The sequence below is a fragment of the Spea bombifrons genome, chromosome 1 (genome assembly GCF_027358695.1).
Source record: "Spea bombifrons isolate aSpeBom1 chromosome 1, aSpeBom1.2.pri, whole genome shotgun sequence".
Lineage (NCBI taxonomy): Eukaryota > Metazoa > Chordata > Amphibia > Anura > Pelobatidae > Spea > Spea bombifrons.
In genome coordinates, this window is record NC_071087.1 from 46,304,681 (window position 1) to 46,316,760 (window position 12,080).

The following is a 12,080-nucleotide window of genomic DNA, read 5'->3' on the forward strand; positions in this document are numbered from 1 at the left end:
AGAATGCTTATGGTGTGTGCAGCTAATATGATACTGAAAAGCATGCTCAAGGGCAAATATTTTGGAAAATGATAGGAGGTGTTTCTAAATTGTAGCTTATTTTTCTCAATAACACAACGTGCATTGATGGTCTGGCAGTAATATTTCTTCCCACACGCCACTTGATGTAATAATTTTGGCAAGGATTCCGCGTAAGAAGTAATGTGTATAAAAAAGCCACTCAGATCTTTTTACAGCTTGTGCTGCCTCCTCAGCGTTTAGAATAGAATTTTAGACAATTTATTAAATCTGCTTAGAATTCGCTCTTTTTTTTTACCATTAGTATACTTGCAAAATAATTAGCAAAATGTGGCAGAACTACTTAATGTAGTGGAATAATCATGGAGATCTTGGAAAGTAACTTAGCTGGTCCTATGATACACCCAAGATGGGTTTCTAATTTCTAATGTAATTATGGGACTGACTATACTCTCCCACTACAATGTAGGATTTCTCAAAATCACTCTTAGGCATCATTAACCCAAGTCTTTGCACCCAATATGCAATAGTTAGTTATATTTTATATTGCAAAATATAACTAACTGAATTTACCAATATCAGTGCATTTACAATAATGTTTTATCCAGGTGTTCTTCTTCAGCAATCACCCTAAGTTCTATGAAGGAACCCAGTGCTGTATCTACTTTTGATGCTAGGCCTAATCCTGGACAGCGCCACCAGCACCCCTTCTGCACTGCAGAGCTGAGTGCTATGATGTCATATCCCAAAGTGCCACCTTTTAAGGATGCACAACTGCACTGTCCTCCATATTGTTAATGGGCCCATTGAGGAGATCAGTCATCTACCTTTTAAGTAACCCAGGGGGCAACGGTATATGGGAGAGGAGCTACAGCTTCTCTGGACCTGCTGCCCTAAGCCTAGTTGGCCTAGTATTCCATTGAAAGAACCCCAGTAGAGATATCTGTGGTAGTATAGGAACAGACAACATTGCACCTTGTGCCACTAATCATTTGGGTCAATCAAATTGTTATTTTCTTTTGCCATGTTCACTGCCTTACAAGGGATCTGGGAACCTTAGCCAAGGAATTTGCTCAGTTTTTCTTAGTTGTGTTCAATCTGCAATAGGCATAATATGATTGTCCAAGTAATCTCATTTTGCATTCACAATGGAGCACTCTAACATTCACAGTGTGTATCGTTCTCTGCATGTGAGACTTCTCTCCAGTTTTAAGACCTAACCTCATTATTATTTATTGTTTTATATAGCACCATCATATTCCACAGCACTGTATAAATCTAGACAACACACAAGAGGAGGGCAGTATGCAGTATGGAAAAATGACACTGCACAGCCTACATTGGCCAGCTGTTTAATCATGTAATGTGTATTTCCAACAGATGAATGACGGAGTAGAAAAAGCATTGACAGGGTTTTTGTCCTATAAACCAGCACATTATGTTTTTATATTCACCCAGTGTGCAGCAGTGCGTATTCATTATACACTGGGTATGGGGCCACAGGGCGTTTGCCTGGCCTCAACATAGCTAACATTGCTCATTTAATGTCCTGAAGCAAGCATGCGCAAATTCACCATGGCCACTATGTAATATACAGTAAGGGTTTAGACTACCTAGGAGAGCTGCATACCAGAGAACAAGTACTGCAGCAATCTCATTAGAAAACAGTAGAACTTAAATCTGACTTCCTTCTGCCAACCTAAGTAGCCCACTGAGCAAACTACGGGGAGCAGGTAAATAATATACTGTATACAGAATAATGAACTAAGAACATGATCCTTTATTGTCTGTCTCAACGTTTGGTGAGCCACCCCAATGTTCAAAAATGTGGCGCTCTAATGTTATGTCCACACTCCGGGAGATTCCTTTAAAAGTGTTGTATAGACAAAGCCATTTATAGACATAGCAAGAGTTTTCTATGAAAAAAATATCATCCAAATTAATTTTGCCTATACAAACAGAGCAAACACATTATTATTTCTCTTCACTGAATCATTAAAAACATGTTGTCCTTAAACCCATTAATGACAATGCATTGTGAGCCCGGGCTTTGTCGTGAGGGGGTTAAACTGAATCATATTCTGTTTAATGATAAGCTGTCCCTAGGCTTTCTAAACAACCAATATATTAACAGGCAAAATAAGCAAACCCATTGCAGAGTCACATGGAAAGTAAAGCCAGGGGCGCTTTCCAACCACTGTTCTAAGCTACATACTAGATATTTATATGAAACATATTCAGCTTGTCCATAGAGAGAAAAATACCCAGATCAAAGTGAAAACTGTTTGCATATACGCCCCGCCCAAGCCAAAGACTGGAAAGTAAAGTACAGGCATGGTTAGTAAGATGTTTATATAAATTGTATTTAAAATGACTTGGTTTCTTGCTCACTATACTTAATACTGAAAGAAGCCATTCATTTAATTTTACATTTTATTTTCCAAAGAACTATGTTTATCCCAGAACACACAGATGACATGGCACACCCAAATCCAGTCTGCTTTGTGGTCAAGGCCGTTGCAGCTGGTCCAGTTTATGGTCATTTACAAACTGACGTGACTCTTTTTTTTAACGTTTGTGATTACTAGTTCCTTTTGGACAGAAGGAATGATGATGTGTCAAAGAAAAAGCATTTTTAACTCTATGTGTAGCATAAGGGGATTGAACATTCCTCTGGCACTTTAAAAGTTAGATCATGTCCATAACAAGGACCACATGGAGTCATCTGTTCGGTCCAGAAGAGAATGCAACTTCCTGATATGCAAAATCGATTTTTTTTCATGTTGATTCCCAAATGAGGATGGACTTTTTTAAACCAGTATGGAAACCTGAAATACAAATTTGGTGTAGGTCATAGAATGCAAATACCGTATTTGCTTGATTATAAGAGACTAAAATGAGACTAAAATCCAGATCCCCCGCAGCGCTGCAGGGGACCTGAATCCTCCTGTCTTATGCCCCCCAAACTTATCAGTGCTTCTGACTTCCTGGTGTGTAGTCGGGGCAGCGGGTAGACGTCTACGCGATTCGCATAGGCAACTTCCGCTGAAGCCAGAAGGAGGTGCTGCTAGCAGCGGGGGGGGGGGGGCTTATGGTCTTATAATCGAGCAAATACAGTACTACAGTGCTTATTAATACTCATAGATGGCAATTAAGACATAGGAGGAAGGCCCATCAACATATCTGGGACATGGAAATGTCCCTCATTTAGACCCTATTTGTCCTCAAAGCAGTTGCCAGACACAGTCTATCATAGTCTTCTACAGCCATAAATACTAATATGTATGTGGGACAGACATGCATTTACAGGGGCTCAGAATTTTACAGCAAGGCCTCTGCCCCAGTCTACTAGTTTCACCTGTTCACCAGGCAGTGAAGCCATGCACCACTAGTATAGTAATCAAAGCATTATACTTTAGTATTCGACCACCTTAAATTGTTTTCTGTGACATGTAATCATCTTTATTGCCAAATAGGTATTCATGGCCAGGAGGGCCATTGGACGCAGGGGCATACCTAGAGTATTAGGCAGACATTGACAGTGGTACAGCATAATCCCTATCACTATACATTGAACCAGACATTGACAATAATGCAGCATAACCCCTTTTACTATATACTAAGCCCAACATTGATGTGGTGTAGGCCTACCACTTCAGTGTCTGACTTAGTATAGGGGTGCACCGAAATTAAAGTTCTGGACTGAAACCGAAAATTCAGCATTCACTTAGCTAATAGCAATCCCACTCCTATCATGCCCAGGTTCTGGCATGTACTGGCTGCCTGGGCATGATAGGAGAGTGATTGCGGTTACCAATTATTAATATATTAATATTGTTATTGATTTTTTTCTGTCGAATTTTGGTGTGTTACTTACTTTTAATAAACGTGCGGTTGGACCAAAATTGGAGAAAAAAAACAACAACAAAAATGAACACTAATATATATATATATATATAAATTGCTAACAGCAATCACACTCCTATCTTGCCCAGGCACCCAGTGCATGCTGTAACCTGGACATGATAGGAATGTGATTACAGCCTCGCAATGCCATGCTACCTCCCACACACACTTACACATCCATGCTACCACACACACACTCATTCACAAACATTAACTCAAAAACATTCAGCATAAACTACAGCATAACACCCATCACTCTCACACACTTACTAATCAACTCTCACTGAATGCTTTCCTACCTTTTCTCTGTCACTGTCACTTTTCCTCCTTCTCTTCGTTCTTGCTCTTCTTCTTTGTCCTGTCCTTCCGGTGCAGTGACTGTGCAAGGCGTGCCTTCAGTGTTGTGCGCCGGGATATGACAAATCCCAACGCACAGCATCAGTTGCCGCGCGTGTCACAAGGGAGCAGGATCGGAGGTCTGCATTAACAGACCTCCCGCTCCCTTAATTGACTTTAAGCCGGTTGCATCTCCCCAATCGAGCCTACTCCTCCTGCTGCTGACATTACTGTCTGTCTCTGGAGGTGTGCCGGCGTGGTGGCGCCCTCCTGATGAGCAGCACCCAGTGCGGACTGCCCCCGCCCCTCGCTAGGACAAGTGTTACAGGACACCCACGGTCAAGGGAGCGCTGGGCAGTGCTAAACACATCTCCTTGCATGTGATATACCGTACTTGCCTCCAGTCAGCTCCAGTGTCAGTTTATTGAGTGGCAAGAAATATTGGACCACGGAAGAGGAAGGCAGCTGCAGCAACTGAGCAGCAGCTTCTAGGTCAGGTAAGTGTTTTGAATAATGCTTACAGACTACTTTTATATGCATTTTTCTTCTGACAAGAGGGTGTCAGGGAGATTGGGCTGTCCATTTAGGAACAGATTGTGACCAGCTGCGGTTACATTTGAAATGCTGTCATAGGAAGCCATCCTAAAAGCAACTAATTTCCAACATTTTGTTTTTTTTAATTTTCGATAAACACGTGTGAATTTCCACCAAAAAGGCAGAGCTTCTGGTGACGTCCTCTTCCCTGATTGGAGCACCAGAAGCTCCACCATTTTTGTGGAAGTTCGCCGGGAAGGTATGTCCACGCAGACAAAGAAAGAAAATAGACTAGGCAAAGAGAGAGAGAGAGTGAACAAAACACAGAGTGTGAGACATTGTGTGAGTAAATATGGGTGTTGGACAACGAATTTCATTCCTGTAATTAAAATGGGCCCTAAAATTCCGTCCAAAACAAACGGACAGGAAACCGAATTTGTTGTCCAAAAACGAACTGAAAAATTATTCTGTACACATGTCTAACTAGTGTGTCAGGTTAAAGTTATACTGGACATTCCAGTTGAGACATGATAAATTAAGCTTGACACCTTTTAATTATACTAACTAAAAACCCCCTCAGTCACGTTATTAGTTAAAAGTAAAGCATTTTTATTAGACCACCAATGATATACTTACTTATGTATGATGTATTAGTTTACTGCAGTATTATTTCTTTACATGGTCTAGTCACTAGTGCGTCAAACTTATATAACATCATTTTAGCCTTTTTTATAGATCTATACTGTATGTGTGTTGTTCATTGATCGTCAAACTTACAACATAGCTATTTACACATTTACATTTACTAGGTGCACCTAAATTTTACAGTTTACTAAACAAAACACACATAAAGTTGCTTACAGATTAAAATAAGTGAAATATATTGTTTGTATTTATTACATTTAATTAAACCCACCTTATAGATTCACCATAAGAGCAGATAACTTGACTTCTTGTTTTCTGGATCTGCATGATTTTTATTCCCCATGATGTTCAGGCAGCCTATGTAAGGGTGGGCTGTGGACAAAGGAGAGAAGTTCAAGACAAGACCTTGATGATAATGCTGGCTGTGCCACAGACTGTCCCTAAATATCTCTAAAAGGATCACGCTGATTGACAAACAGAAAGGACAAGCAATAGGTAGCATGACAGCAGTTCCCAAGAAAATTGTCCAACTCGAGCCCTTAAAGGTGGACCTCATACCAAATACCGTTTACTGCCAAAATATTTTGCAAAAATAAGTTGAAGAACTTATTCATGGAACTAAGATCGGACCTCAACATATTATTATCATTGATGACAGACTTCAGCCTAAACCTAGGCTACACATTATGATTGTTTATTGTATTTCTTGCCATAAATTATTATTATTTATTATTATTATTTTTTTATATAGCGCCATCAAATTCCATAGCGCTGTACAGGACACAAGTAGTATGTAACATAACAGTTTGACTTACAGAGACAACAGATGAGGAGGGCCCTGCTCAAACCAGCTTACAATATAGATTAATAAATATTAATATCCTTACACCTGAAGGAAGCATTTGTGAAATGATTACCTCTTTATATCGCAGTAATTTTTAATATATTGTTTCATGCAATAATTGTTAATGTATTTTCTATTGAGATGTGATTTTGTTACTCTTTAATTACATTTAATCTTGCACCCATGCCACATTATTTGACAGCTTCTTGTGACCTCTGGTGGCTTGCTTAAGTTACAACAGCCTGTGTTATGAGTTTTTTCTTGAGACCCCTGGAGGTAGTGTACATTACTACATATGAGAGAGTCATTAACCCCTTCATGATCATGGGTTTTACTCTCTTTTGTGACCAGAGCTTTTTTGCAATTAGGCCATATATTTGTTCAATTGTGATTCTCCTATTTTTTCATGTTTGGTGTACTACATATATACCGTTTTTTCAAGGACAGATAGGGTTTTCACTTTATAATACTTGTTTGTGTAGTCTCAGTATGGATATGTCAAAAACAGAAACAAAAAATAAAAAGCAACCAATTTTGCAATTTTACTTGTGATTTCTTCTTCAAGTTAGGTGCCACAGATATTAAAATATTTATTACTTTAAGGGAGCAAAAGCTCTGTTATATTCTACACTATTTGGGGGCAGGAGAAGGCATTTTAATCCCCTTAAAATCGTGCTGAGCATGATCAAAGAGTTCTCGGTAGGCCTGCTCCAGGATCCATTCTTGGTAAACCAAATAATCGAAATCAGCCCACAAGTCGGGCAGGTAACATGGCACATCTGCGAGAATCCCTTCCCTGAACTCCCGGATCTCCTTGCACCGATATTTGATGGGCTCCCAAAATTCTCGGTCCTCCTGTAGGCTTTCCATTATCAATCCTGGGTTGCCAAAGTCATCGCCCTCTGGCATGAAGTCATCCTTCAGCTCTGGACACCACTGCACGGCCTGCCAATACAGGGCCCGGTATCCACAATCCACAGTCATTCCAAGTGGAAGCAACTTCTCCAACTCAGCCAAGTCCTCTTGGGGCTGGTCTCCCAGGTACGGCATTCGCCAATCTCGTTGTAGCACGTACCATTCCTTGGAGGATGGGAGGACTATTCCCCCAGACACCCTGGTCCACTGTGAGAGCCTCCATCCAGGCATGTATGTAACCTGCGACTCTGCTGCGCACCAGCATGTCCTGTTGTGCTGGAACCATCTTTAGCTTGCTGCTGGTATACCCGCTGGTACTGCCACCAATGTGGCAGGTTCACCAAGAGAGCTGTAGTAACTCCCAGAGAACATCCAGTATCCTCCTGTTGTCCCCGGAATCACTTCCAGCACAAGCCAACATGCGCACCTTGGAACCCTGCTATGAGTACCCAATAAGTAGACACAACTACTTTGAATTGAGTGCAGCAGGAATGAACAGTTTATTGATATAAAACATACTCATATATCCACAGAACGGCATTAACATAAATTAACATTGATAAGCAGGTACATGTAGACAACCCAACCTTTAATCTCCTGGCAGCAATCCTATTGATGGGATTAGTTTACACAATGGAGTTTCTGCCTGTGCTATTTTTGTTTGGCAACCAGGCTGGAGCCATCTCTGACTACCTTGGGGCCTTGTTTGACAGGTCATTCTGTCACAGACTGGTTTCGACAACAGCACCAACATAAAAATCTAAAGTCTATTGTTGAGATTTATTTGCAATATAGGTGACAAATATGCACAATTTTGGATCAGTTTATAGCTCTTAAAATTTCTACCACTTATCGGTTGTTTTATTAGACTAAAAATTCAGACTTCTTCTTGAGATGAGACCTCTGAGGTCCTGAAATCTAATACGGTCCTGGGGCTTCATCCATTGCTTCATCCGTGTTTGTAACTGTGTATATAGGACTCACAGACTTTAGGAAAGGCTCTGCAGGAAAATAAATGACCTGCTTTTTCCTACTCCCTGTGTGAGGACATCGCTATCCTTCATAACCGGACTATGCCTTGGTTCAAGTGGCAAATTTATGAAGGAGCTGCGAACTCCCCACAAGCTCATCACAGCCAGCCATAGAGGAGACATCTCTTCCCTTGTCCTGGTAGTGCTGGATTGCACAGCATCTGTTGGGAACCGTAGAGATTAAACTCAAGTACGTTACAGAATCTTTCCAGATGATGGCATTGAGGATGCCCAGCACCCAACGTGAAGGATGCTTTATGGTTTGCCAGGAACCACCCGTTGTAAAGGAGGGAGCAGGTTTCAGTACAGGACTCACGTGGAGCCTGCTAAGGCACTGCTCTCTTATGGACAGTCTAGAGGCCGCTCACCGCTTCAACTCCCTTACGGTCACTACAGATCCGTTCTTTCCATTGTATGCGCTTTGTCTGGAAATGTAACTAGATAGAGCGTGCGTCGCAGTGCTTTGTAACCTATGTAAATATTAGATATTATTGATCGGGTATTTACATTTGATACGGTGAATTTGTTTTAATGAAAAATCTGTTTTTAAAATGTATTTGTATTCCTTAAGCCGCCTGGTACTGAACATTAACTGTTTAAGTGCTGCAGAGCCAACAGGTTGCCATAGTTAAGTCTGGTGGCTGCCTATGGGAGATACTTAAAAAAAAAAAAAGCTGTTTGAAGTCCTCCTGGTGAAATATGTTTCAAATAGATAAATATACCCCATTACAAAATGTGACACCCATGTTAATATTTTAAGTATGATATTTCTATGCCCAAGAGAAATGCTTTCCAGTGTTATTTATCACGTCACTTTCCTGAGATGGTGGTAGATAAGTGGAACAGCCTCCTTGCAGAAGAAGCAGTAGAGGCTACTACAGTACATGTATTTAACCAGGTAAGGGATAGGCTATGGCTATCCAGATTATACACCGAGACCAAGCGCTGTGTTTTGTCTTTAAACCAGGAAAAAAAGGGCAGAATTCGATGGACATCAGACATGGAGTCTGGTGGAAGGCCATACTTTTAGTTTTACGGCCATATTGATATATTTAAAGTTATATAAGCTTTGAGGACCACAGAGGTCTCTTCTTCAGGCGGAATCAATAAGGAGACACTGGGGAGGATAGATAACCCACTCAGATAATATTAACTCAAGACTGAAACCCACGACTGCGTGTAGGTATCTGTCTGTGAGAGAGCCTATAGAAGACCACGCCCCCATTTAACCCCTTGAAACCCGTCTCGTTAACGCAGACCCTCTCGGCAGGAGACTATGTGATCCTCCTTTTCCTGCAGCTGCTGAGCTCGATACTTGCCTCACTTCCGAGGCCCTGCGCAGCATCATTGCGTCACATCGCAGGAGATCTGCCTGCGAGACTGGAGGCGGCGTGCGATCAGACACTCCCCTGTCTCCTTAACGGGAACAAATCGTTCGGAACGCATCATCGCAGCCATTTACCCGGCCGGCAGCGGTCATACGGCTAACATGGACACTTCGGAGAGCAGGAACAAGAAGGTGAAGCTGATCGGCAAGCTCCAGAACTGGGTGAGTGCTGGAAATGGGCCGGATTTGAATGGCTTCTGTGCATGGAACGTTGGCCCGGCTGATGAGACGTAAGAGGGAGGCATCCTTCATCCTTCCCTAAACTGAGAAGGGCTGACTAGTTGTGCGATCGCCGGCTGCAGGGCTGGTCTCTGATTCCAGGCACTATGGGGAAGTTGATGTTATTAAAGTACATGTTAGTCTAAGTCACTTACACAAGGACTGGATCCAGCTCTGCTGTAGATGGGGTGGGTTGATGGTGTGCAGCAGGAGAACAGGGTTAGCAGGGCAGGTAATGACCAGCTTCATTCGCTCCCCAGCCCTGTCTGTGACACTTCATGCATAAATTAAATGAACTCACTAGTGAATGGCATCCAAGACCCTTTTTATTTATATGAATGAGTAACTTGTAGTGGGATTATCCTACAGGAAGCCAGATACAGATTCCTCACACCATTCATACAATATACTACTTCTTCCCAACAAGACGGGGAAAAGTCCATATGGTGCCAGATTGGCATAGATCTGTATTTTAAAATCATTTATTTCCTCTGCCGAAGAGTGCAAGGTTCTGCTCTCATAACTGGTGAGATGGTTATGGTTTATCCGGATGATAAATGTATCGGCATGTAATATATCTGCTTATTTGCCGTGTTTGTTAAGAAGCCCAACTATCACAAATAAATGACACAATCCATAATAACAAATAGGTGAGTGCATATAATGAATAAATATACCCTGATGGGGGTAAAGAATTCTAAAGTTGCCATACAGATGAGAGAGACTGGCTTGGGGGGGGATGGGACATCGAAATGGGACGTCAAGTGGATTTATACATTTATATCAGGGGCCACTGTGGACACCTGTAATAAAAGTCCCCACAAATGTACTGTGATGGGCACGCCTTGCACCCGGCTGGGGACGCCCATCGGTTCTGCCCTGACCGTAAAGGTTAACTGCCACCAGCGCTAGCTGACACTAGCAAGGAAGGGCTCAAGAACTGGTGAGGTGTCTTTAGCTTCGCGGCACCGCAGCTCACCGAGGCGTAGCTGAGTACAGTGCCGTAATTGCCCTCAAAAGGACAATTACTGATCCGGCGAGCCCATGAAGCATTAGACAAGACTAATGTCCAGGGAAGTAACAGACTTTATTGGGGAAAGACACGGGCTTATATACAGGTTAGGTGAGAAATAGACCATAAATCATGCCCACATCTTCCCGCCCTGCCCAGACAGTCCGGCGCCACGCTTAGACCACCAAGCCCCGCAATGTCTGTACGACTTTAGCAAACGTTAACTGTTTGAATGCTGCAGAGCCAACAGGTTGCCATAGTTATGTCTGGCAGCTGCCAATGGGAGATGCTTTCCTGAGATGGTGATAGATAAGTGGAACAGCTTAAGCTATCATTCTCGGGGTGATACTGGAGGAGCGGCGGCGATCTCAGGGTGCCGGTGGATAACTCGGGGTCCTGGGGGTATCCGGTACAAAAAGCGACCCCGAGCGGCAGCAGTTCAGAGTTTCCCCGGGACGAACTGCGAGATAGCCGGCGTGTGTTTGATAACTGCGCTGGCTGAGCTCCGCTTCTCTAGCGGTCCCAGCGACCAGGGATCTCCAGTCTCCGCGGGGTTGTCCGGGCTACGAGGGGCCAAAGTCCATGGGCATGTGGTACATGGATAGGGTAGGACGGGAAGGGGAACGGAGCATAGGCAATAAACGGCACATACATAGAAAGGAAATATGGAACTCAAACAGTAATTGATACAAGCGGCACTCATTAACCCTGGATGGTCATAACTACTATGGACGGCACTTATTAACCCAGGGCCGTCACATGTACCATTTAACTAACTTCCTCTGTGTCATCTCCAGTGGGTCGAGTCAATAAATTATCCACGTCGGCAAGGAACAGCTGAAAAGCGGGCACTCCCTTGGTGTTTATTCAGTAAAGGGAAAGTGTTGATCTCGCTCATTTTACTGATCCTTATGAAGGACCAACCCTGGCAGCCTTCTTCAGAAGCAAGGGATGAGCTAGCCCGGTATAGTGGGTGAAGAAACCTGCTGGTTTGACTATAAATTAAATTTGGCTAGCCAAACTCTACCTGTAGCCAAGTTAAGAAGTTGTCAACTTTCCCTTTAATGAATAGGGTCTCCTTAATGTGTCATGAACATGCAACTTTCTGGCCAGCATGCTCTGTCTGTTTGACGGTCCAACAAAGTAAGCTGGCTATCCAGAGTTGTGTGCTTCCACTCCAGCCGACACTTGGCATTGTGCATAATGGTGATCTTTGGCTTGTGTGCAGCTGCT

General features: G+C 42.7%; 1 protein-coding gene across 1 annotated transcript in view; it reads left to right on the forward strand.

The window, feature by feature from the left end:
- The first annotated feature begins 9,523 nt into the window (after positions 1-9,523).
- The window catches only part of PAPSS1 (3'-phosphoadenosine 5'-phosphosulfate synthase 1), a 29,256-nt gene continuing 26,699 nt past the window's right edge, over positions 9,524-12,080 (forward strand). Inside the window, exon 1 of the mRNA XM_053461520.1 lies at positions 9,524-9,778. Within this exon, the coding sequence (XP_053317495.1) occupies positions 9,719-9,778 (60 nt within the window). The 5' untranslated portion in view covers positions 9,524-9,718. The remainder of the gene's footprint in view (positions 9,779-12,080) is intronic.